The sequence below is a fragment of the Mustelus asterias genome, chromosome 1 (genome assembly GCF_964213995.1).
Source record: "Mustelus asterias chromosome 1, sMusAst1.hap1.1, whole genome shotgun sequence".
Lineage (NCBI taxonomy): Eukaryota > Metazoa > Chordata > Chondrichthyes > Carcharhiniformes > Triakidae > Mustelus > Mustelus asterias.
In genome coordinates, this window is record NC_135801.1 from 147,268,957 (window position 1) to 147,296,120 (window position 27,164).

General features: G+C 42.6%; 1 protein-coding gene across 1 annotated transcript; it reads left to right on the top strand.

Annotated features, from left to right (window-relative positions):
* The first annotated feature begins 9,360 nt into the window (after positions 1-9,360).
* Positions 9,361-27,163, top strand: grp (gastrin-releasing peptide). The gene is made up of 3 exons (XM_078224928.1): positions 9,361-9,619; positions 17,366-17,607; positions 26,856-27,163. The coding sequence occupies exons 1-3, from the start codon at positions 9,463-9,465 to the stop codon at positions 26,907-26,909; spliced, it is 453 nt and encodes a 150-aa protein (XP_078081054.1). The 5' UTR covers positions 9,361-9,462; the 3' UTR covers positions 26,910-27,163.
* The last annotated feature ends 1 nt before the right edge of the window (position 27,164 follows it).

A 27,164-nucleotide genomic window follows, 5' to 3' on the forward strand; every position in this document is an offset into this window, starting at 1 on the left:
TCTATAGCAATGAGGTATCAATTGGATACAGGAAATATCTTTCATAGAGGAAGAAGGTTTCTTCAAGTGCAGAGCAATATATATGGTTCCCATGTGACCATCAGGGCTCTCCACAATAAACTCATTAGTCAGTGTTCAGGTAGTGTTTGACCACAGAAGTATCATCCTGCATGTCAATACCTGTTATTCAGGAACCGTAGAGTCATAGAATCATAGAAACCCTACAGTGTGAAGCAAGCTAGTGTTCATGTTATTCAAAAGAGAATCTGGATGAATAGTCCCGAGAGGAAAAGGCTGTCCTCTGCATCCTTGAGTACTAACCACAGTGAGAAACATCCCACTATCAGAAGACACCTTGAAGCCGGTACACCTCAGCATCTATTTTGCTCTTTCTCAGTTGCCACCTCCATATTCAAAAAATGTGTGCTCGAGACATTAGGCACATTGTAAATGTGTATGCAAAACAGAACTAGTTGTGCATAATGGGCCTTTGAAGAACATAAATTCCATGAATAACAGTTGGAGGGTAAGATGCACACTGCCACCAGAATTACATTGGACCACACTATCATGATGGTAAACCAAATGCTCAAAGGTTCAAATTCTTCAATAGATCAGCGAGCAAAGTTGCTGTAAGTTTATTAAGTTATCCAAATCATGGCACAGTCTTACTTTTTGTGCAATTTGGCAATCTGAAGAGATATTGTTATGCTGCACATGAAATGAGTGCCAATGACAACCACTGGCATAGGAGGCCACTGCCCCAGAACCTGAAGACATAAACTTAGAATCTAACTTTCAGAAAAAAAGAGTTTTAAGGCAGACTCCCATTAATTACATCTTAACTTAAATGTTTGTATCAAATAATAACCCAACAATGCAGAGCACTGTGTTATTTCCCCAATGTACTCAGCCTTATGTTCAGTTCGATGGAAAGCGAGCCTTTCCTTACTGATTATTTTTATCCCAGTTGAACAGTTAGATAACATTTCAATTACATCTGGCCAGTGTTTCTTGCCCTAATGCTTTCCATTTGTAAAAATATAAGGTGTAAATCTACTGCTAAATAACAGTGTGTTCCTTGTAGTAGCAAGGGAAAATATGTCAGTCTGTTGGGTATTGAATCATTTGTTAAAACCAATTTGACATTGTGAAAGTGCATCATCATATTTAAGTCTATAAGTCCAATGACTAATAATAATAATTTCAATCCACCTGCAGAGTTTCATTTTGCCCATTATGGCAGTATTGAATGAGCTTAAATTTCCTCCAATTAAACATTGGGAAGGCTAACGCAATTATTCACAACCTCGATTCAAACTCCATTCCCTAGCTATCATGGAAATATACAAACATAGGAACTAGAAGCAGGAGTAGGCCATTCGGCCCTTCGAGCCTGCTTTGCCATTCATTTTGATCATGCCTGATCATCAAATCAATACCCTGATCCCCCCCCCTTCTTGCCCCATATCCCTTGATCCCTTTAGCCCCAGGAGCTACATCTAATTTCTTCTTGAAATCAGACAATGTTTTGGCCTCAACTACATTCTGTGGTAGTGAATTCCACACATTCACCACTCTCTAGGTGAAAAAAATTCTCCTCACCTCATTTCTAAAAGGTTTACCCCTTATCCTTAAATTATGACCCCTATTTCTGGATTCCCCCACCATTGGGAGCATTCTTTCTGAATCTACCCTGTCTAACCATGTTAGAATTTTATAAGTTCCTATGAGATCTCCTCTCACTCTTCTAAACTCCAGTGAATGTAATCCTAACTGACTCAACTTTCCTCATATGACAGACATGCTGTTCCAGGAATCAACTTGATAAACCTTCACTGTACTCCCTCTATAGCAAGGACATCCTTCCTCAGATAAGGACACCAAAACTGCACACAATACCCCAGGTGTGGCCTTATCAACACCCTATAGAATTGCAGTAAAACATCCCTATTCCTATACTCAAATCCTGTCACTATGAAGTACAACATACCATTTGCCTTCTTTGCTGCCTGCTGTACCTGCGCATGTACTTTCAGCGACTGATGCACAATGACTCTAAGGGCTCGTTGAGTATCCACCTCTCTCAATTTACACTCCTTCAAGTAATAATCTGTCTTCCTGTTATTGCTACCAAAGTGGATAACCTCACATTTATTCACATTATACTGCCTCTGTCATGCAGATACCCACACACTCAGCCTGTCCAAATCCCGCTGAAGAATCTCTGCATCCTCCTCACAGCTCACCCTCCCACCCAACTTTGTATCATCTGCAAATTTGGAGATAATGCATTCAGTTCACTCTTCCAAATCAATAATATATAATGTGAACAGTTGGGGTCCTAGCACAGATCCCTGCGGAACCCCACTAGTCACTGACTGCCAATCAGAAAAAGACCCATTTATGCCAACTCTTTGCTCCCTATCTGCTAACTAGCTTTCCATCCATCTCAAGACATTACCTGCTCTCAGTTCCATCCCAATCCAAACTCCATTTCCTACCTAACAATTCCATCACAATCCAAACTCTATTTCCTACCTATCAACTTTATCCTGATCCAAACTCCATTCACTAGCTATCAACTCCATCCCAATCTAAACTCCATTCTTTAGCTATCAACTCCATCCTTCTCTGTGGCAACTATCTGAGATCAAGCTAGTGTGTTTGTAATCTGGGTGTTACACTATATTGGAGATGATCTTCTGATCTCATATTTGTGCCATCAGGACATCCTGATGATGTGCCAAAAGGACTGCCTATGTCCATCTCCCTAGCATCGCCCAACTCCACCCCTGTCTCAGTTCAGCTGCTGCTGAGTCTCTCATTCATGTCTTTCTTCATGTCTTACTTACAGTCTTGACTATTTCCAATGCACTTTTGACTGGTCTCCCACATTTTACTCTCCACAAACTTGAGGTCATCCAAAACTCTGTTGTTCATGTCTTTTAGGATAGACAGCATGGTTAAGACTGCAGGACAGGCATGTGCCTGTAAAGAGGAAGGATAGGAAAGGTAGGATTCAGGAACTGTGGATAACCAGTGAAATTGTGGGTCTAATCAAAAAGAAAAAAGAGGCATACATGAGGTCCAGGCAGCTAAAAACAGATGGAGCACTGGAGGAATACAGAGAAAGTAGAAAAGAACTCAAACAGGGAGTTAGAAGGGCAAAAAGGGGTCACGAAATGTCCTTGGCAGACAGGATCAAGGAGAATCCTAAGGCATTTTATACATACGTTAGGAACAAGAGGGTTTTAGCGATAGACTTTTAGCGATAAACAGCATGGTTTTGTATGAGGGAGGTCATACCTCACAAATTTGGTTGAGTTTTTTGAGGAGGTGACAAAAACGATTGATGAGGGAAGGGCCGTGGGTGTCATCTATATGGATTTTAGTAAAGCGTTTGATAAGGTCCCTCATGGCAGGCTGGTGCAAAAGGTTAAATCTCACGGGACAAAAGGTGAGCTAGCTAGATGGGTGGAGAACTGGCTTAGCCATAGAGGCTTAGAGCTCCGAAAGCTTGTGTGGCTTTTGCTACCAAATAAACCTGTTGGACTTTAACCTGGTGTTGTTAAACTTCTTACTGTGTTTAGCCATAGAAGACAGAGGGTAACAGTGGAGGTCTGTGACTGGTGTTCTGCAGGGCTCTGTACTGGGACCTCTGCTGTTTGTGACATATATAAATGATTTGGAGGAAGGTGTAGCTGGTGTGATCAGTAAGCTTGCGGACGACACAAAGATTGCTGGAGTTGCGGACGGTGATGAACATTGTCAGAGAATACAGCAGGATATAGATAGGCTGGAACATTGGGCGGAGAAATGGCAGATGGAATTTAATCCAGATAAATATGAAGTGATGCATTTCAGTAGATCTAATGTAAGGGGGAGCTATACAATAAATGGCAGAACCATCAGGAGTATAGACACACAGAGGGACCTGGGTGTACAAGTCCACAGATCCTTAAAGGTAGCAGCACAGGTGGAGAGGGTGGTCAAGAAGGCATATGGCATGCTTGCCTTTATTGGACGGGGCATAGAATATAAAAGTTGGCATATGATGTTGTGGCTGTATAGAACGTTGGTTAGGCCACATTTGGAATACTGCATCCAGTTCTGGTCGCCACACTACCAGAAGGATGTGGAGGCTTTGGAGAGAGTACAGAAAAGGTTTACCAGGATGTTGCCTGGTATGGAGGGTCTCAGCTATGAGGAGAGATTGGGTAAACTGGGGATGTTCTCCCTGGAAAGACGGAGGATGAGGGGCGACCTAATAGAGGTGTATAAAATTATGAAAGGCATAGATAGGGTGAACAGTGGGAAGCTTATTCCCAGGTCGGAGGTGACGAACACAAGGGGTCACGGGTTCAAGGTGAGGGGGGCAAGGTTCAACACAGATGTCAGGGGGACGTATTTTACACAGAGGGTGATGGGGGCCTGGAATGCACTCCCAAGCAAGGTGATTGAGGCGGACACGCTGGGATCGTTTAAGACTTATCTAGATAGCCACATGAACAGACTGGGAATAGAGGGATTCAAACGAATGGTCTAGTTGGGCACATGAGCGGTGCAGGCTTGGAGGGCCGAAGGGCCTGTTCCTGTGCTGTATTGTTCTTTGTTCTTTGTCTTAACTCTTACCAAGTGTTATTCAACTATCAACCCTGTGCTCGCTGACTCAGATTGGCTTCCCGTCAAGCAACATTTTGATTATAAAATGATCATCCTTATTTTTAAATCTTTCCATGGCATTGCCCCGTGTTAATACTGTAATCTCTTCCAGACCCACAGCCCTCCGATACTCCTACCACTTCAGGTGTGGCAGTAGCTGTGTTGCTGCAGCACATCTTTGGAGTTTCCCATGTGGTGATGCCCCCTCCCCCCCTTCCCTTGATGCGGGGTCTCATTTCAAGCCCAACATAGGAAAATGGCTTTATGGTGGGATGAAAATGATGGACAAAATTCCTTGCCCCCCATTACTCTATAATAAAATGAAAAACCAGTCCATGGTCTCCTTTATTTTGTGATCTTCTTGTTATAGCTCAACAAACATTATATTCATATGTTGTAATTGATTCTTTCCCTTTGCACAAGAACTTGTGATATTGGAGCTTGTACATTCTCCCCGTGACTGCGTGAGTTTCCTTTGGGTGCTCCGGTTTCCTCCCACAGTCCAAAAGACATGGTGATTATGTGCACTGGCCATGCCAAATTCTTCCTCAGTGTACCCAAACAGGTAGCAGAGTGTGGTGACTAGAGGATTTTCACAATAACTGCATTTGCAGTGTTAATGTAAGCCTACTTGTGACATTAATAAATCAATTTTAAAACTTTAAACAGTTGTGACATAGCTTACAAGTTTAGATGAACATTTCAACTTTGTTAAATGTCAGAATTTTCAACTTTAACCTTTCTCCACTTTGAAATTGCCAAAATGACACTATGTAGGCTGATTTTTTTATTCTTCTTCATTCATGGAATGTGGGCATCGCTGGTAAAGCCAATGTTTATTGCCTATCCATAACTACCCTTCAAAAGGTGCTGGGGAATCAACTGTGAGATTTCAGTCCATCCAAAGTGATGTCCAATAGTTCCAGGGTTTGGGCATTCCAGAATTTTAGATCATAAGAGACCATAAGACATAGGAGCGGAAGTAAGGCCATTCGGCCCATCGAGTCCACTCCACCATTCAATCATGGTTGATTTCAACTCCATTTACCCGCTCTCTCCCCATAGCCCTTAATTCCTCGAGAAATCAAGAATTTATCAATTTCTGTCTTGAAGACGCTCAACGTCTTGGCCTCCACAGCCCTCTGTGGCAATGAATTCCACAGACCTACCACTCTCTGGCTGAAGAAATTTCTCCTCATCTCTGTTCTAAAGTGACTCCCTTTTATTCTAAGGCTGTGCCCCCGCGTCCTAGTCTCCCCTGCTAATGGAAACAACTTCCCTACGTCCATCCTATCTAAGCCGTTCATTATCTTGTAAGTCTCTATCAGATCTCCCCTCAACCTCCTAAACTCCAATGAATATAATCCCACGATCCTCAGACGTTCATCGTATGTCAGGCCTACCATTCCTGGGATCATCCGTGTGAATCTCCGCTGGACCCGCTCCAGTGCCAGTATGTCCTTCCTGAGGTGTGGGGCCCAAAATTGCTCACACTACTCCAAATGGGGCCTAACCAGTGCTTTATAAAGCCTCAGAAGTACATCCCTGCTTTTGTATTCCAAGCCTCTTGAGATAAATGACATTACATTTGCTTTCTTAATTACGGACTCAACCTGCAAGTTTACCTTTAGAGAATCCTGGACTAGGACTCCCAAGTCCCTTTGCACTTTAGCATTATGAATTTTGTCACAGTTTAGAAAATAGTCCATGCCTCTATTCTTTTTTCCAAAGTGCACGACCTCGCATTTGCCCACGTTGAATTTCATCAGCCACTTCTTGGACCACTCTCCTAAACTGTCTAATTCTTTCTGCAGCCTCCCCACCTCCTCAATACTTACCAATGATGATGGAACAACCATATAGTTTCAGGCCGGTCCACAACATGGAGGGAAAGGTGGTGGTGTTCCCATGTCCCTGCTGCCTTGTTCTTCTAGGTGATTTGGAAGGTCCTAATGGTTCTTGTAGATGCTGCCACTGTGCCCCATTGGTGAAGGGAGTGGGTGCTAATCGAGTGGTGCTGTGCTTTGTCCTGAATGGATTTGGGCTTTTGGAGTGTTTTTGGAATTGCATCCACGCAGGCAAGTGGAGACTATCCCACTCCCCCAGTGGGAATTTCATCTCCCCCAGTATCCAACACCATCCCACCCATCCTGTCCCCTTACTTCTCCGGGTTCTTCTACCGAAACTACACCAGAGATCAAAGAAATTCTACCTCCAGCTTTTTCCGGAGAGGGGACGGTGCAACGTTTTGGAGGTTTACAAATATGAGGAGGGAAACTTTGCAACCAACAGAACAAGCGTCACTGTGTAGGCAGGTAATGAGTAATTGAGTTAATGGATAGACGCCACAAAATTGAACCGGATACTCAGAGTGAGCGGTATGTTTGCAAAATCCAGAACGTTTCTTCCGACTTTGAGCCCCCCTCCCAACGGATCACTGCATCATTGAGGTGTATGCTCTCACATCTCCGACAGCTTCTCTCTTTTGAAAGATGTTGCATGCCTCCGGGCTCTCACTATTCAGAACTGCAATTCAACAACACCCATACCCAGCGCAGGCACAATGGGCCGAATGGCTTTCCGTACTGTACCATTCTATGTCCGTCTTTTGAGGGCTGGCTGAATTTCATTGACTGATGCCAGCTTGATTTTAATGAAACGAATAATCCCGAATCTGAATTTGCGACCTTTTTTGTTTAGTGCAAACGGTTGCTGGAGTGAAAGAGCTACAAAAAAGGCTTTGGGCTTTGACAAAGGGTCATCTGGACTCGAAACATTAGCTGTTTTCTCTCCTTAACAGATGCTGCCAGACCTGCTGAGATTTTCCAGCATTTTCTCTTTTGGAGCTACAAAAAAAAAGCTGATTTGCTAACTTCACGAAGTTAAGCTGCTATTTTTGGCTCTCAGGTAGGTAAGAGAGATGGACAGAATGTTCCACTGAAGGGACGATTAGAATGAATTGAAGTGCTATCGAAGAAAGTTCCCCCTCTTGGTTGAGTCTTGTGTTGAGAGATTGACCAGAACCTGTCAATCACTCTCTGTCACTGCTCTTGTAACCGCATGAAGAACATGTGAGAACGTAAGGAATGTGTCAAAAAGAACTCAATAAATTGATCTTTAATTTCAAACTAATTGTTCACCGATCACTATATTAATAAACTCGAAGCCATCCCAAAGGGCACCTACCAATGGTGCTAGTTCGGCTTGCCAATATAAAACGGCTCAGTCGAGCTCTGCAGGGTTGTCCATTGAGTTGGGGGCCAGCTCTGCTGAACGGGTCCACCTTAAAACATTGACCCCGGCCCTTTTCTCCCCCCTCCCCGGGCTGCTGGCTGCGTTGTTGTGTGTTTTCTGTTTTAGCTGCAGAAAATCATTTAGTGTGATAGTTGATTCAGGCGTAAATGTATAACATCTGAATTGCCCAAGACAAGTAAATCTGGCAACCTGTTAAATCGGAATCTCCACCGAAAAACAAGTTGGGGAGGGGGGGGGGGGGGGGATGATAAAACACTAGAAAATGTTGAAATACAAATCAAGCCTGGGCATCTGAGAATGACCGGGGCTCAACTCAAACGATTAAAGTTCGTTCTTGAAATGATCTTGGACGGGAGGCAAAGGTCCTTCAGATTCATCCTGACTTATAAGCGCTCATTTCATTTGAAGTATGACTTCCGCAAATTATTACTATATTAAATAAGTATCCAGAATACCATTGTGCGATAAAAGTCACCACCAATTTAGGATTTCATACGATTATGTGTGCAAAAGGAACTTCCACCTTCTTATCTGCTCTGATTAAATGGGTCCTAATTTAAACATCAGCGCCAGGCGGCTGCGAGAATGCTGAGGATGGGGGGAACAGTGAACGAAACAAAGCGAAGTGAGTTAATGAGGAGGCAATCCAAAACACACAGTAGAGTGGGAGGGGAGGGGGGGGGGGCTTTAAGAAAGGGAGCAAGGCACGAGGGTGAAATGTGAGAAAACTGCTCTATTTATTAAAAAAAACAAAAGTTAAGGAAGGAATGAAGGGCTATTCATGGCCCAAGATATAGTCCAGGGAAATGAAATGAGGGAAGGGGATCAGGTGGAATGACCTTTCTCTGAACTCCCGCAGGGTTTGATTTATATTGGAATGGACGGGCTCCCAGCTTTGTTTGGGTTTCTCTGCGGGTGTTGGTAAATTATAAATTGCTGGCCAAAAGTTACTGGGGTAAATAAACCTCGAGTGAGCCAGAGGATGCCCTGTCAGCACTGTCTCTGGGATGTAGGTAGAGGGACTTGGCTTATCGTATCCCCAGCAGTGTTTAATAGACATGGGTTGATTTTTATTTGAACGTTATATGCAAGGCTCTTAGCGAAAGGAATGGGTATTTGCTGTAGACTTAGTAAAGGACATTAGATCAAAAATGTACAAAGCACTTGTGTTCCCCCACGCCCCCCATAAATTTACGAATTTCCTCCTCCCTGGAAGTTTGATGCCAACATATCCGGTGCTGGGAGATACAACTCAGAATGATTCACTCCAAAATAGAGATGGATGATAACGTGACCCTTGATTTATATATACTATTCAAAAATATTCACGTAAGCGATCGTCAGCTAAGTTAATTTTGTCAGCTACCCGCGATTTCGTCATAGTTTTATATAAATTGCACCCACACTTGAAGGGGAAGCAGAGACCAGCTATTCTAACTGAAGAGTGAGAGGGGGGGAAAAACAGCTTCTGAATCATTCCGGATAGTTTCAGTGCAGGAGGGTGAGAGGGAGGGAGGGAGATTCGTGTGCTACTAGTGTGAGATGGGGTCTGAATTTATTTTATGGAAACACCGTTTGCTGTTTTCTCTGATAGTTTTAAGTGTTGCAAGTTCCAAGGTCCACTATGGACTCGCGGCTCCTGTTGACAATCAAGGCAGTTTTCCCAAGATGTTCCCCAGAGGTAGTCACTGGGCGGTGGGTGAGTATTCACTTTTAATGGTGCGACTCTCTCTCTCTCTCTGCTGGTCATGAATGTGTGAACGTGTATTCGATTGTAGAAATGAACTGTTCAGTTAAGAGGCGGACTGGACATTGAATTCCGTGATTGTCTGGGCTGCAAGCCGCGCTGTTTTCCAGCTCAGCAGTCGTTAGCACTTAACAAGTCCGTTTCGCCCTTGAATGTGGGACTGGGTAAATGATTACAGGAGTGTCCCCCCACCCACCCCTTCTCCCCAGCTCCCACCGTCGCTGGATTGGGCTCGTCAACTGAATTTTATTTAAATATACAAAGAGGTACTTTATGAAAAGAAATATTTTTATTTAAATTTCTCTGCAGACGATTGGAACTTTATCCATTCGTGTGTTCATTTGTCTCTAATCTGGGACAACTTTGGTCCCTTTTTGTGCCCTTGTGAGCAATTTTGCCTACCCGGTGATGATTGGGGTGTCCGAATCGTACAGAACATTGCACGTACAGATAAAGGCAAAATACGGGTCTGTTTAACCCGTATGAAATACTTGTTAATATAGAACAGTCTTCTGCAACCCCCTGCCAAAAAAAAACAAATGCAGTGCAATGGATTCGGGTGAATGATGAAACTTGGAGATGTCTTTAGTAGAAGGCTTAATGGGGCCACAGGAAAGGTAACCCGCAAAAACGTCGCCTGAGGGATATGGAGATCCAAAAGGTTGATCAATGCTGCGATCCAACCTGTTACTCAGCGGACAATGCTATATGTCACCTATTCCCTTCTCTCGCGGCTGAGTCTAATTTGCTTGTCCTTCCTCCAGAGCAAGACAAAAAACAGTAATATATTCTAGAGTGAAATGGAAGCTATTGCTCTCGTGATACAGTCTTTGTTAATGGATGCAACCTTGCCAACAAACCCAGCTTTCTAATTATCCGTGTAAAATTAATTTGGAAGGCATTGCTTTATTCACCCCCTCCCCGCCTCAATTTCCTAATTAATGCCAAATTTCCGAACCCGCAAAGGTTGCCAGCAGAAGAGTTCACACTCTTAAACGTGCCATTCTGCTTTATCGGTTACAAGCGAAAGGCATATTTTACCTATTATCACATTTGATTTTGACCTGATCCTAAAGGACTTCATAATTACATCCCACTATGATAAATTTATTTTGTTGGTGATCGTCTTGCGCCATCTTTTGTTGATGTTTGTTATAACAGATCGATCTATTTCATTGCAGTGAGAGGTTTACAGGCTCGATCAGCCTGTTAGGCGCAATTTAGACGTCAGAAGAATAACTTCTTATTCCCCCATTTCTCAATCTAGCTAGTCCGGAGATTCTCTGGATGAAATTGTGCCTCATTAACAGCATTTCTATGTTGTCCATGTCCAATACGGACTGGATTAAAGCTACACAAATTTACTCTGCTTAAAATGTGGTTTTCCTACGTTCATTGCTGCATTTCTTAATATTGTTTTTTTGAAAAAATATACTTTATTCATAAAATATCTGAAAGAACATTACGATCTATTGTAGATCGTAGTGGCCATTACATAAAGTGCAATAATATTTAAGTTCTCTACATACATCATGCTGCACTCCCCAGGTGCCTCAATACAGTCACAGAGACATTACAGACATTTCAAAATGGTCATTGCAAATGGTGCAAAGGTATCTAAGTTGTCTACATAAATAGAACAAATTGCACTCTGAGGTGCTTCCATACAATTGTGATACATGCAATATTCGCATGCACTCAGTATGAGTCATAGGGCCTGAGGGGGTTCTATACAATTCCCCTCCCCTCTGTTCACTCTGGCTGAAAGGTCTTAGACAGCAATCTTCCCCCACTGCACCTCTGCGACAGCTGGCCCAACCTTTAGAGCGTCCCTCAACATATAGTCCTGAACTTTGGAATGTGCCAACCTGCAACACTCAGTTGGGGACAGTTCTCCACGCTGGGAGACTAACAACTTTTGGGCAGACCAAAGAGACCAATTTTAAAAAAAAATTTACTCCGTTCTTAAAGTTACTAAGCCAATGCTCAGAGTGGACCGGGCAAACCCAAATCCATTCCTTCCTTGCTCCAAAAAAACAAATTCAAAATCCAATTGAATCCAATTCAAGGTCCCCACAAGGGAGACAAACAAGATCCAAGCTGACAAGGTGAAGCATTACACCCCATCTTGGGCTTGATCTGACAGTTGATCTTAGTCAAAAGGCACCAAGGAGACCAAATATTGTATCATTTATACCCACAATCAATACCAGCAACATAGATTGGCTGGTTATTTATCTTGCTACTGTACTCAGCATGTCTGCCATCCAGTGATGGCATTTCACAAGTAATTGATCATCTGTGGAGCACTTTGGGACCTCCTGAAGGTCTGAGAAGGTGCTTTGCAAATGCAAATCCTTCCTTAAAACCAATTGAGGAACCTATACTAGCCTGCTACAGACACTCAGTGCAGATAAACACACCACTCCATTGTCATCTCTCCTCAATAGTGTGATATCTTGGTTAAATGATGGAAAATTTACAATTTCAGAAGTCCTTTTATTTGGATTGTATTTGCTTAACTCCAGCACTGAATTAGAATGCTAGGCCAAATAAATGCCATTCTAGAGCCAAATAGATGCAGCCCTGTGAAACTGCTGGTCTGTCTTGTGTTTTGGAAAATAGATGTTATTCCTTTCTCAGAGTCTGCCAATGTGCAGAGTGGATGGGGCAAGTCCTTAATCCATGTCCTTACTTGATCCAAAAACATTCAAATTCAAATTGAATCCAATTCATGCTCCCCAAAACAGGGACAAACTAGAGCAGCAGCTTGCAACCATTTCTTTTAAGCAGACCACTAGATCATCGTCAAAAGCTTTTGCAGACCACAATGTACACAAGCCATTTTAAACATTGTTTTTTTACATAGCCTTTGGCTAACGGAGGTCAAGCTTATAAATTACTGAGTATGAAAAATGTAGCTATTTCTAATAGTTTATGATGAACACTCACAAATACATTGCACTCATCTCAGTACAAGTGGAAACAGGTAACGCTTACCTAATAAGAAGTCTGATTTTCTTTTGCGACATCAAATGCTGGATGTCAGGCTCCGGGGATGACAGTCTCAATCAGAGATCTGGTTCAACATTAAGTTTATTCTGAGATTTGGTCTTCAATGTGACAAGCCCTGAAAACCCAGTTTCACGAAAGTATGCTGCAGGAAAAGGCATCAGAAACCTTACTGTCTTGTCAGACAGTTCTGGGTATTCTGAAGAAACTTTAAATCAAAGCTCAGTCAGGTAGTTCTTAGACAAAATTTAGCTTTAAAGCCCTGTCACAAGACAGTTGCTGAGATCAGGCTTGCAAAGATATCATCATCAAGGGATTTTGTCTCCAGTTGAACTTTGTGTCAGAAACAGGGAAGTATTCAGGTAGCCATGTTTTCAAACTTTGCGGGTCCTCTCTGACATCATATTTCACCCTGTTTGGAAGCTGCATATCTGCTGTGACCAAAAAATCTGACAGATTCGCAAACAAGTCGTAATTTGATTGCTCAAGTCATTTGGCTAACATCTTTATTTTCTTGATCATTGCTTCCATTTTGTCCTGCACATGAGAAACTGTCACTGATTTTCCCTGAAGACTCAGGTTGAGACCATTAAAGTGATCGAAAATATCTGCCGTGTGTGCCAATTTGGCAAGCCACTGAAAATCACTGTAGCATTCTGAGAGTTCAAACTTTGAGTCAAGTAAAAAATTCTCACTTCACCATGCAACTTGAGTACATGTGCGTGTACTATTCCTTGGGAGAGCTGGCGGACCTGGGTGTGCAGAAGTAGTTGATGGTGATCATTGCCCATCTCATCACATAGAGCTACAAATATTTGTGAATTCAGTGGTTGGACCTTGATAAAATTAACTGTTTTGACTACTTCCTTCAAAACGGTCTTGGGATCAGCAGGCATTTTCTTTGCAGCTAACACCCCCCTATGAATGCTGCAGTGAGTGGATGTTGCTAGCAGATCCATTGCTCTTACACACTTAACAACTCCATTGTGTTGGCTGAGCATCGTACAGGCCCCACCTGTGCTAACTCCTACACAATTTTGACTAATCAATCCCATTGTGAATAATACGGTATATATAATATATATGAAGTACATGCATTTGTATTTTTTTTCCACGGACTACCTGTAGTACCCTTGCGGACCAACCATAGGAACCACTGTACTAGACCCAAGAACAAGACAATACTCCTGATCTCACAATTGACCTCGTGCATGATATTAATCAAAAAGCCTGTCTTTGAACCCGAGGTACACTGAAAAATGGTAGCTCCCACTTTACTGTAAAGGACCACCTACCAACACAACAGCCACAGACTTCAAGGTATAGGTTCCCCTTTTGTTGGGAAACCTAATATGAGTGTTTTAGCTGACTGTACCTAGAAAATAATGCAATTTTACCTCACATGTAGAAGGAAGAGTGAGGTTAAAAATTGAATGCTGAAAATTAAAAATGAAAGGAGGAAAAGTTGGAAATCTGCAGCAGGCAATTTTGATGAAGGGTCACAGCTAAAACATTAACTTTTCTCTCAATGCTGATTGACTGCTATGCATTCTGGGAAGCAAGAGCTGCTTTATATAGTTTGTTATATTCTATATTAGCAATGTGTTTTACATTGTTCATCTTTAATAAGTTGTTGCCAAAGCCTTTGCATAATGCAGTACCTTCTGGCATTTCTTGATAGCATGAGTTGGCTTAAAACTGATATCCATGATGCTGGGGAACATAGGAGAAGGCCAAGATGGATCATCTACTTGGAAATTCTGGCTGATGATGGTTGAAAATGCTTCAGCCTTGCGTTTTGGACTGATTTGATTTTTTGATTTTTATAAATTTGATTTATTATTGTAACATGTATTAACATACAGTGAAAAGTATTGTTTCTTGCGTGCTATACAGACAAAGCATACCATTCATAGAGAAGGAAATGAGAGCATGCAGAATGTAGTGTTATAGTCATAGCTAGGGTATAGAGAAAGATCAACTTAGTGCGAGGTAGGTCCACTCAAAAGTCTGATGGAAAATGCTGTTCTTGAGTCAGTTGGTACATGACCTCAGACTTTTGCATATTTTTCCAGATGTGCCAGGCTCTCCCATCATTGACCATGGGGATATTTGTCGAGCTTGCTCTTCTGGTTATTGTTTAATTATCTACCATTATTCATGACTGGATGTAATAGGACTGCAGAGCTTTGATATGACCTGAGGCAACCCAGTACAGTTACAATTCTGGCATCTAGCCACTAATATGCAAATTTGCCCAGCTATGTTCTGTCCAAAAAAAAGTGAGGACAAATCTAAATGGTCAATTGCTGCTCCAACAATCTACCTACAATGATCAGCAAGATGTTGGAATGTGCCATTGACAGTGTTATCCAGCACCACTTATGCAGCAATAAACTGCTACTGATGGCTAGTTTGGGTTCCACCAGGGCCACTCAGCTCCAGACCTCTTTTCAGTCTGGGCCAAACATGAATAAAAGACTCAATCCAGAAGTGAGTTGAGAGTCATAGCCCTTGACATTGAAGCAGCATTTGACCAAATGTGGCATCAAGGAACCTCAGCAAAATTGAAGTCTTTGGAAATTGGGAGAAAATTCTACAATGTTCGGAGTCATACCTAGTGTAAAGGAAAATCGTTGTGATGTTGAAAACCAATCATCTCAGTTCCAAGGCATTGCCACAGGAGTTCTTCAGGAACTCGGCCCAACCATCCACTGCTGCATCATCAATTATATTCCCTCCAACATAAGTTTAGAAGTGGGGTCATTTGATGATGATTGGACAATGTTCAGCACCGTTCACCGCTCCTCAGAAGCTGAAGCAGTCTGTGTCCATATGCAGTAAGGTTTGTACAACACTCAGGCCTGTGATGGTACATGACAAGTAACAGAACTGCCAGGCATGACCATCTCCAACAAGAGAAAATCTAACCTCCTCCACATGACATTCAACTGCATTACCATCACCTTCAACATCCTGAGGGTCACCATTGGCTAGAACTATAATCGGTTCAGCCACCTATGTACAGTGACGATAACAGCGGATCAGAGGCTGGGAATTCTGCACAGAATAACTTCCTTCTGACTTCCTAAATTTTATCCACCATTTACAAGCCACATTAACTTACCTGGAGTGCAACTCCAGCAATGACTCAGGAAGCTTGATACCACCCAGTACAGTGCAGCCTGCTTGATAGACAAACCATCCACCATATTAAATGTTACTTTCCGTCACCACCAGTGCACAGTGACCGCAGTATCTACCATCTATCTACAGGACACTAGCAACCCACCAAAGCTCTTTCAAAGGCTCCATCCAAATTTGCAAACTCAACAGCCAAGGGTGACAGATACATGGGAACATCACCACCTGCAGGTTCTCCACCAAGACATGCACCATCCTGACCTGGAACTATATTGCTGTTCCTTTACTGTTACTGGGACAAAATCCTCGAACCCCCTTCCTAACAGAGCTGTGTGTGTACCTACACCACATGGATTGGCAGCGGTTCAAAAAGGCGGCTCACCACTATCTTCTCAAAGACAATTAGAGATGAACAATAATGTTGGCTCTGCCAGTGATATTCACATACTATGAATGATTTTTAAAAAAGTATATTTTTAATGTTTTGTAGAAAGCAACGCAAGTGATGACTTTCTGTCTTGGCTGCAAAATTCTCCACTAATGATTCAAAAGTACTAATAGGGTTGTGCCTAGGATGTTTGGGATTCTTTCAGCAGACCTTTTATTGAATCGTTGGCAGGAATTGGGTTATTAAGATTCAAGAACTGTAAAACTGTCACAATTAGGTCTGTCCACTGTCCACTGCAGCCTCACAGCACCAGGGACCCAGGTTTAATTCCAGCCTCGGGTGATTGTGTGGAGTTTGCACATTTTCACTGTGCCTGCGTGGGTTTCCTCCAGGTACTTCAGTTTCCTCCCCCTCTCCAAAAATGTGTGGGCTAGGTTGATTGACTATGTTAAATTGCCCCTACGTGTCAGGGGGACTAGCAGGGTAAATACATAGGGTTACGGGGATAGGGTGGGATTGTTGTCAGTGCCGACTCGATGGGCTGAATGGCCTCTTTCTGCACAGTAGCAATTCTATGGATTCTATGTTCATTTGTTTATACTGGAGTGACGCATTCCATTATTACTTTCGTAGCAAGTAGTGTTTAACTCTTTTAAAAGAATTGAAACCATGGAGTTTTAGGATTCCCTTACCAATATTGTCAACTGTTAATGGATATCCATTTTGACAATAAAGACATTATGCTATCAGTAAAGGCACTGTTACGCTTATCACAACAGCTTGATTTTGATCTCCTTATTGTGCGGCAGGGAAATGACTGCAAGATGCCTCAGTAGCCCAGTGATCAACTGCAAAGGCTAATATGGTACTTTAAGATTTTAAATACCCATTATAAGTGTAGCATTTTTGGCAATAAGCATGGCTTGAATGAAAATAAAGTGAAATACATTATGTAATGTATTCACATTATTTCGTACTAATTTTAATGTGCCATCCATATTAATGTCGATATAGTCCCATGCTTCTGGTGAAAGATCCTGGAAGAGGATGCAGAGATCCACTGAAGCCAGAGTAACTCTAGTTTAAAAAGAAAGTTCTTCTTATGATGGTTATATGAACCTTCAAGTTAAAGTGCAAATCTTTTTTTTTAAAAGGGCATTTGATGGGGAAAAAAAGCGTTGACGAAGGCCTTTATGCCAACAGCAACAACATGGTGCATCCAGTTTTGTCAGAAAATGCTAAGCAGCCAGAAGGTAATCTGCAATGGGCTGAGATGGCTAAGAATTTGTTAAGTGTGTGGGGAAGAACACCAACCAGAAAGGTTCAGCAAACAAAGGAACACTTTCCAGTATTCAACAAGAAGCCTTGGCAGACAACTGATGATGACTTCAAAGAGGCAAGTATACAAACCAACTTCAAAAATAATGGTGAATTCTCCTGAAGGATTAATTAGAGAACATTTAATTCATCGTAAAGTTTGGAATGTCACAAGTTCAGTCCCTGATAATCATGAATTGGGTAACCACTGCAATAGATAGCAGGATGCAAAAGTTGCACTCAGCATTCACTAAGTAGGATAAGGAAATTCAACTAGAATTTTTTTTCCTTATTACTATGTATTGATCCCTGATAGAAAGCCCATGTCAGTAGGAGACCTGCTAGGCTATAATGCTCCTTCTGTGGGAATAGCAAATCAAAATAAAAGTTTATTTATTAGTCACAAGTAAGGCTTACATTAACACTGCAATGAAGTTACTGTGAAATTCCCTAGTCACCACATTCTTGTGCCTGTCCAGGTCAATGCACCTAACCAGTGTCTTTCAGACTGTGGGTAGAAACCGGAGCACCCGGCGGAAACCCACACAGACACGGGGAGAACATGCAAACTCCACACAGACAGTGACCCAAGCCGGGAATCGAACCTAGGTCCCTGGCGCTGTGAGGCAGCAGTGCTCACCACTGTTGCCGTGCTGCCCCAAAAATCAACAGGCAATATATAATTTAAACCATTATTTTGCTAGGTAGTAGAGAGTAGATAATATCTATAGAAATATATACTTCCAATTGGAAGGAAATGGAGAACACTGAAGGAAATAAAACCATTTTGGATTTAATGTTGTCAGATATAAGTTCCTATGACGTATTCTATAAGAATTATATTGATACAATGCAAAACAACAAAAGACAACAGCCACTTGCATTTATACATAATTCCTTTAACATGGTAAAACATCTCAAGATGTTTCACAGGAACAGTAGCAAACAAAATTCGACACCAAGCCAAGTAAACAAATATTTAGCTCTGTGATGAAAAAGGTTGGTCAAAGGGCTATATTTCAGAAAGTATTTGAGGAGAGAGGATTAGCAGGGTAAATGAGGGTTGCAGCAATAGGGCCTGGGTGGAATTGTGGTTGGTACAGGCTCAATGGACCAAATAGCCTCCTTCTGTATTGTAGGGATTCTATGATTCATGAGGCAGAAAGGGTTTAGGGAGGGACTCCTAGAATTCGACAGCTGAATGCATGGCCGCCAGTGGTGGAGCGATTAAAATCAGGGACGTGCAAAAGAGCGGAATTGGAGGACTACCGATCACACGCAAATCACAAAGGTGTGTAGAGCTGCAGGAAGTTACAGGGATAGCGTGGGTCAAGGTCATTTCTGTTGAAAGAAAGGGAGAATAATCAAGCCTCAATCATACTAAATACTGTTACCCTGCTAGCTCAAGAAAATACTTGAATCTTTTTTGTAAACCACAAAGGGTGTAGTAAATGCCAGGAGCTTGTGATACAATAAGAGAGGAAGAGTCCTAATAAAAATTAAAAATAAAAACATTTTTTGTACCTCCCAGTGCAATTTCAGTGGAAGATTGATTTGATTTGATCTGATTTGTTATTGTCACGTATTGGTATGCAGTGAAAAGTATTGTTTCTTGCGCACTATACAGACAAAGCATACCGTACATAGAGAAGGAAAAGAAAGAGTGCGGAATGCAGTGTTACAGTCATAGCTAGGGTGTAGAGAAAGATCAACTTAATGCAGGGTAGGTCCATTCAAAAGTCTGATGGCAGCAGGGAAGAAGCTGTTCTTGAGCCGGTTGGTATGTGTCCTCAGAATTTTGTATATTTTTCCCGACCGAAGAAGGTTGCAGAGAGAATGTCCGGGGTGTGTGGGGTCCTTAATTATGCTGGCTGCTTTTCTGAGGGAGCGGGAAGTGTAGATAGAGTCAATGGATGGTTTGAGTGATGGATTGGGCTTCGTTTACGATCCTTTGTAGTTTCTTGCGGCCTTCGACAGAGCAGGAGCCATACCAAGCTGTGATACAACCAGAAAGAATGCTTTCTATGATACATCTGTAAAAGTTGGTGAGAGTCATAGTGGACATGCCAAATTTCCTTAGTCTTCTGAGAAAGTAGGGTCATTGGTGCGCTTTCTTAACTATAGTGTCGGCATGGAGGGACCAAGACAGGTTGTTGGTGATCTGAACACCTAAAAACCTGAAGCTCTCGACCATGTCTACTTCGTCCCCATTGATGTAGATAGGGGCATGTCCTCCATTACACTTCCTTTGGTCAGTGATTATCTCCTTTGTGTTGTTGACATGGAGGGAGAGATTATTATCCTTGCACCAGTTCGCCAGATTCTCTATCCTTTTCCTGTACTCCGTCTCTTCATTGTTTGAGATCCAACCCACTACGGTGGTGTGATCAGCAAACTTGAAAATCAAGCTGGGGGGGAATTTAATTGGTGGAACTACTTACACCATTTTACTGGGGTTTCTGCTAATCTTGTCAAAGTTATGGTGGAACAGCAGGGAACCCCTGCAGAAATCGGGCGGAATTTGAAGTGTTGAATTTGCGGGAAAACTGGAGCAATTCACGGTGGGTTTTTTTCAGTGGGAGTTCACACTAGAATCTTCCACATTCTGTGCACTGCAGAGGCCACCAGCATGAATATCATTAGATTTCAGGGAGCGGGGCCTATTCCCGCCTGGGAGGCTGAAACCAGTGGACCTCTCTGCATGCGCACTGACCCCGAACTGTCTGCATTCCGCTTGCTGGCTAGCTCGATCTTTGATCAGCCCAGGACCCCTGCAGTGCTGCCCCCCAATCCCTCCCACAGCCTTACCGCGGCCCCCCCCCAACCATTCCCAGCCACCCCCCAGTCCCAGACCGTCCCAATCTCTGGCCGGCACCCCACCCTCCCAGCAGACTCCCACCCGGCAGATCCCCATCCCCCAGCAGACCGCCCACACCCACAGTAGACTCCCCACCCACCAGCAGACCCCTCCCACCCCCGACCAGAGAAGTCACCCTCCAGCCTGCCCCGATCGCTGTCCTCCCTCCCGCCCCATCGATCCCAATGCAGAGTGGCAGTGTGAACCCCCATCCTTCCCAGTTGCCCCTAGTTCCTGCCCTGCTCCCATTTGCCCCACCCCCTTGGCACTCCCCCATGCCTGGTGGGCAGTGCCAAGGTGCCCTCTGGGAATTGACACTTTGTCCCTTGGGCAGTGCCAGGGGGCATGGGCTGGCAGTGCCAGGGTGTCCATGCCCCGGGGACCTCCCGGTGGGGAGCTACTAGTAACCCACTGGAGTGAAACACTCTGGCAGGGTGGGAGAGGTTAGCAGGCCTGGAGAATTCAGTCACTGGCCTGCTAATAACATTTAAATAATTGTTTAACTACAAGAGCTTGTAAAGAACCTTGGGAGGTATTACTAATGTTAAAGTAGCTATTTATGTACAAGTTGTGATAGAATGGTCATAGAAACATGGAAACATAGGAACTAGAAGCAGGAGTAAGACATTTGGCCCTTTGAGCCTGCTCTGCCATTCATCTTGATCATGGCTGATCATCGAATTCAATATCCTGATCCTCCTTTCTTGAAATCAGACAACGTTTTGGCCTCAAAGACATTCTGTGATAATGAATTCCACACATTCACTACCCTCTGGTGAAAGAAATTCTCCCCACCTCAGTTCTAAAAGGTTTACCCCTTATCCTCAAACTATGACCCCTAGTTCTGGACTCCCCCACCATTGGGAACATTCTTTCTGAATCTACCCTGTCTAACACTGTTAGAATTTTGTAAGTTTCTATGAGATCCCTCTCACTCTTTTGAATTCCAGTGAATATAATCCTAACCGACTTAGTCTCTTCTCAAAGGACAGACCTGCCATCCCAGGAATCAGCCTGGTAAACCTTCGCTGTACTGCCTCGATAGCAAGGACATCTTTCCTCAGATAAGAACATCAAAACTGCACACAATACTCCAGGTGTGGCCTCACCAACACCCTATACAATTGCAGGAAAACATCTCTATCATTTAAGGAGTAATTTATTTTGGAATTGGTAATGATGAGGATCTGGAGTTAACTGGGGGTGGCACGGTGGCACAGTGGTTAGCACTGCTGCCTCACGGCGTCAGAGACCTGGGTTTAATTCCGGTCTCGGGTCACTGTCTGTGTGGAGTTTGCACATTCTCCCTGTGTCTGCGTGGGTTTCCTCCGGGTGTTCCGGTTCCTCCCACAGTCCAAAGGTGTGCAAGTTAGGTTGATTGGCCATGCTAAATAAGCCTAGTGTCAGAGAGACCAGCAGGGTAAATATGTGGGGCTACAGGAATAGGGCCTGAGTGGGATTGTCATTGGTGCAGACCCGTTGGGCCGAATGGCCTCCTTCTGCACTTTAGGGATTCTATGATTCTATGATTTACCAGGTGTTGGTTTCCAATTTTAGTGTAGGAATGGGAGATGGCTCCAAATCTGCAGTGTTGTTTGAGTAAGAATCTGGCTTCAACATAATTGGTGATATCTGTCGACAAACTGGCAATCAATTATGCTTAAGAATAACAGGTTGATGGGACATTTCATAGACATTTATCGTCTTTATAGTAACCTTTCATCTCCACAGATGTTGCCCTTTCTGACAATTTCTGAGTTGTTTAGTATCGGTTACTGTGGGGTGGATTTCCCACTTCTGTTTTTTGGACAGAATTGGGAGCAGGAAATCACATGGGAGTCCCAAAACATGGTTTATGCCAACAGGATTTGTCCTGTTCCGATTGTCCCCACCAGTGATGTAACGGGAATCATGACGTTGAACATCGGGATCCCAATTTGAAACCCTTAAACAAACCTCCGCACTGGTCTTCTCCCTAATCCATCAAAATACTCCAGGCCCAAGACCCTGGACTTAATTGTTCTGTGGATCCAAGGCCTCGGGGTCGTCTCTTGACTAGCAATCCCATCAGTAGCCACTGATACCTTCCTGTTGCTCATAGGTCTAATGGAGCTGCCAGAGAATTTGATTGACCAGCTGTTCCATAGGGCAAGACTTCCGCACAAAATAAAGGGCACAGGTTCCATGGTGCTTTATGGCTGTGGAGTGGATCAGAGCCCCACAGCAACATGTGTTCTTAGGAGAGAGAAGAGGGTACATGCTGTCTGCCCCCTCCCACTCCCACTCCTGTATTCTTCATCCAGAATCCCCTTCATTCCTCCAACTTACTTCAGATTAAAAACACAGTCCCAAACACGATAATCTTATAAGACCTTGCACATTTGTAACAGATTCACTCCCTAAAAGTGGGTGCATCCTGCTTATAATCAACAACCTCACTCCTATGACTGGCATTCCACACAATAGCCAAAGTGATTTAGCCATTGGTCAGGTCAAACATATGTCATGTAATGCTGCAGTGTGCAACATTTAAACTAAGCACCTATGAATTGGCAATGGTTTAGTCAAAACTCTGCTGCAGCCTTGCCTAAATAAGTTGGACTGCACAGATACTCTAAGAAATTCAGGCCAAAGGGGGAAGGAAGCATCTCACCAGATTAATTTCCAGATCTGTTGTCATCTCTCTCAAGATGCAGACCTCATATCGTTTTAGATAACCATCGTTATAAGCCAGAACCTAAAGAGTGTTGGAAGGTAATAAAATCTCATGGGATAACTTCAGAACAATGGACTGATATTACATATACTTGTGGTGAATTGGAGTAACTAACAGTATATTTAATGAAAAGTAAAAGATGGCTCCCATTACCAAAATCTCAATCAGAATGCACAAGTAGTCTCAAAATCCTGACTTAAAAAATTAATTCCTTGTTTTGGGGGTGTCACTAGCAAGGCCGGCATTCATTACCCATCCCTCAAACTCCGAGTTGCTATTACAATTTAACTGTTTTCTAGGCAACTTGGGGGCCAGTTAATAGCCAGCTACATTGATATAGAACTGGAGTCACATATAGACCAGGCCAGCTACGCAAATTAATCTGATGACATGCTCCCTTCCCTTTATACCTGAAACTCTCAAAGGATCTATTCAATGCAACTTCTTCATCTCCTTCAATGCCTGGCTCAAAGTCTGATCAGAACCTTTGAAAATCTGATCTCATTGGTAACCTGAGTTCTTGAAATATATTATTTTGGGTATTGAACCGAATGCGGACTTCTTTAATGAGTCATGACAAACAAATGTCTATCTTTTTGCAGCATCTAAGCAGCATGTTCCACAAATGGGCAGGATTTTCCGGCCATTCCTGCTGGCGGGATCTTCCAGTCCTGCCGACGGTGATGCCACTCCATGGGTTCTCCAAAGACGGAGGGCGTGAACAACTGAAAAGCCATTGACAGGGGTGGGATTGGAAGATCCTGCCATCAGTCAATGTCAGGCCATCTCTGCCGCTGCAAAACATGCCGTGGGTGGGGGTGGAGGGGGGTTGGGGAAGGGGGGGTTGTAAAATCCTGCCCAACGTCTTTAGAATAAATTTTGCTCATTTTGCTTCCAATATGTGCCAGCAAAAATGACTTCCCATGAATGAATAAAAAGATTTCCATTTTTAGTACAAAGAAGAACTAGTCAGTAACTCCGATGGGAAGATTGATCATGATCTTAATCATCCACATCTACTCGAGTACCGAGTTGTCTTTAGTTAGAAACATTTAATTCTTTAACTTGACATGTAAGCTACACTGATGAAAAAGGTGGGACAGGTAGAATGGCTGGTTGAGTGTGAATCATAGAATCCTACAGTGCAGAAGGAGGCCATTTGACCCATTGAGTCTGCATCGACCACAATCCCACCCAGGCCCTATCCCTATAACCCCATGCATTTACCCTTGCTAGTCCCCTTGACACAGGGTCAATTTAGCATAGCCAATCCACCTAACTTGCACATCTTTGGACTGTGGGAGAAAACCGGAGCACCCGGAGGAAACTCACACAGACACGGGGAGAATGTACAAACTCCACACAGACAGACACCCAAGTCAGGAATCAAACCCGGGTCGCTGGCTCTGTGAGGCAGCAGTGCTAACCACTGTGCCATCATGCCACTCCTTCAGTCTTCAAGAAACTTTAGCTTGTTTGTCACAATGACTTATTTTGATTTTTTGCAAATGTGTATCCAACTAGTTGATTCGCTTCAACAGAAACCTGCCACTCATTTATGAACTCAATCCAATCCAAAGCCAAAAGACAAGTAGATTGCATAAGGTTGATTTATTGAACCACCTCTGACTTTAAGGAGATGTGACTGATCATACTAAAGATACTGGGAATAAGGCAGAAATACAGAAACAATGGTCACTACTGTACAAAATTAAATCTTTCCCTTAAAATATTATCCTGGAATTAAAAGTCAAGTTTTATTCACTTCTTATTCCTCTTCCAGACAGTTGTAGACAACTCAATTGTTGTTCAAATGCAGAGCTAATGCTTTCTTGAACTCGGTTTGCAGAATTATATTAGCAATGAGAAATATTTGACTTCACAAGGAGCAATCAGTATCATTTGTCAGTATTTTAGTAAGCAGCAGAGTCAAATTTGAGAGATCTTCCCTTTAAAAGGGCTGTCTTCAGTGTTACGACAATGTTATGCTGCCTAAACTGCTTTGCATTTTAAAATGTACATCACGTCTGAAAAAGAACAAAAAGTGAAAATAGATGGCCCATTGAGCCTGCCATATCCCAGCATCATACAAGTTGCATCTCTACCAATATGTCCACCTTCAATTACTTCCCTTCTATTCCCCCACCCGGGCATGCAATATCCCGACAAGAGGTGAAAAATCGTTGAAATTATTTGTGGTGCTCTAATTAATTAACTGTTCTAATTAATTGTTAGCTTCACGTGTTAACATTACAAGCCAAGATAAATCTATATTTTATTGATGATGAAAGTATATATAAGATAAAATGCCTGCAGCCTGTCTGTAGTCGCAGGCTTTGACCATTGGTTGGTGCTATGGAATGAATTGTGATCTCTTCCTTTGTGCTGGAATGTTTTTCTACTTTAAGGTAAGTAAGTTATTTTTCTGTACTTCTTTTACATTTTTTTCTCTCTTCCCTGTCCAGACAGCTTCTCCCACCTTCCACCCACTTGCCCCCACTACATTCTTAATGGCCCCTGTACCATTCCAGATCTTTTCCACTGACATATCTGTAGAACTAGTTTCAGATTTGACCATGCACATTCACAGACTTCTCGCAAACTATTTCCAGCTACAAATGTGTTGTCACGGTGTGAAAACCATTTATCTAATGGTAATAGTGAGCTGCTAACAACAACAATCTATATTTATGTAGCACCCATATTGTAATAAAGGTCCCAAGGCAGTTAATGGGAGATTTACGTGACAAAATGTGACAGCAAGTCACATGAGCAGATATCAGATCAGATACCCGAAAGCTTGGTCGAAGAGGCAGGTTTTAAGGAGTGCCTTAAAAGAGGAAAGTGAGGTGAAGAAGTGAAGGGAGGGAATTCCAGAGCGTAAAGCCTAGGCAACAAAGGTGCAGTCACCAATGTTTGAGCGATTAAAACCGGGGATGCACAAGTGGCTGGAACAAGATGAAGGTTAAATGAAGCAAAATATGACAACTGCAGGAAACCTTTTAATTAAATTGTTGGCCAGAATCTTACCACCATTCACGCCGGCAGGATTTTCACATCGTGCCACAGTGAGCAGAGATTTGGCTGGCCGCCAAATTCTCCGATTTCACTGTAGCGGGAGTGTGGTGTGAACAGCAGGTAAGATCGCGCCTGTTATACTTAATACATATTTTGTGAATCCATTGTACAATTATGCTTCTCTGTGGTTGTGGGAAATGTAGCTCAGCACAATAGGCTTCTTGGCATCCTTCCATGTTTGAGAAATGCAACAATTTATTTGGGCTCTCTGAATGCTACTAATTTCAAGCTATCTACCGGTTTGAGAGCTGTTTCATTTTTGGCAATTTAAAAAAAAATTCTCATCTTCCATCAACTTTTCTATTCCTGTCATTTGATCATTTAATAGGTCGGGGATTCAGGTTACAAGATTACTTCTCTGCTGTATTGGGTGTCCTGTGTAAATTTTCTGTTTGGCCAAGAGGTGGCATGGTTCGCTATGGGGTAATATGGACTGAGCTGCTCTCTGTCGGTGTCTTGCTCGAGATCTTAAAGAGCTGATGTGTGACTGGAAAATACAGAAAAGTCAAAGTGCGCTCTTTCGTGTCTTCTTTTTGATAGATTTGGTAACTGAATAATTCGGGTTAGAAGGACAAAATAATAAGATATGCACCTTGTTGCTTTTAAACAGTCCTCGGTTAATTAACTGATTAAAATAACAAGTCTTTTGCTCATGGATCATGTTTTATTTTGACAGATGGTGGATTATCTTCTGCAATTGATGAACCTGAAGGATGAAACCCCAAGTTGAATACATAGTATCAACCCTACAAGAAATAAATCTAAAGAGACTATTATGTTTTTTTTCTCCAAAAGTGTTTAGCTGTACCAAATACCAGACAAAATTGATTTTGTTTTAAAATAACTGAATGTTCTTGTACCTCTGAACATTTAACTAAATGATTTTCACACAGCAGATTATGTTTTGATGTTTTTAATGTAAATAAGCATTGTTAGGGAAGGTCTTCCAATATAATGATCATAATTTTACTATTTCGGTGTTTTA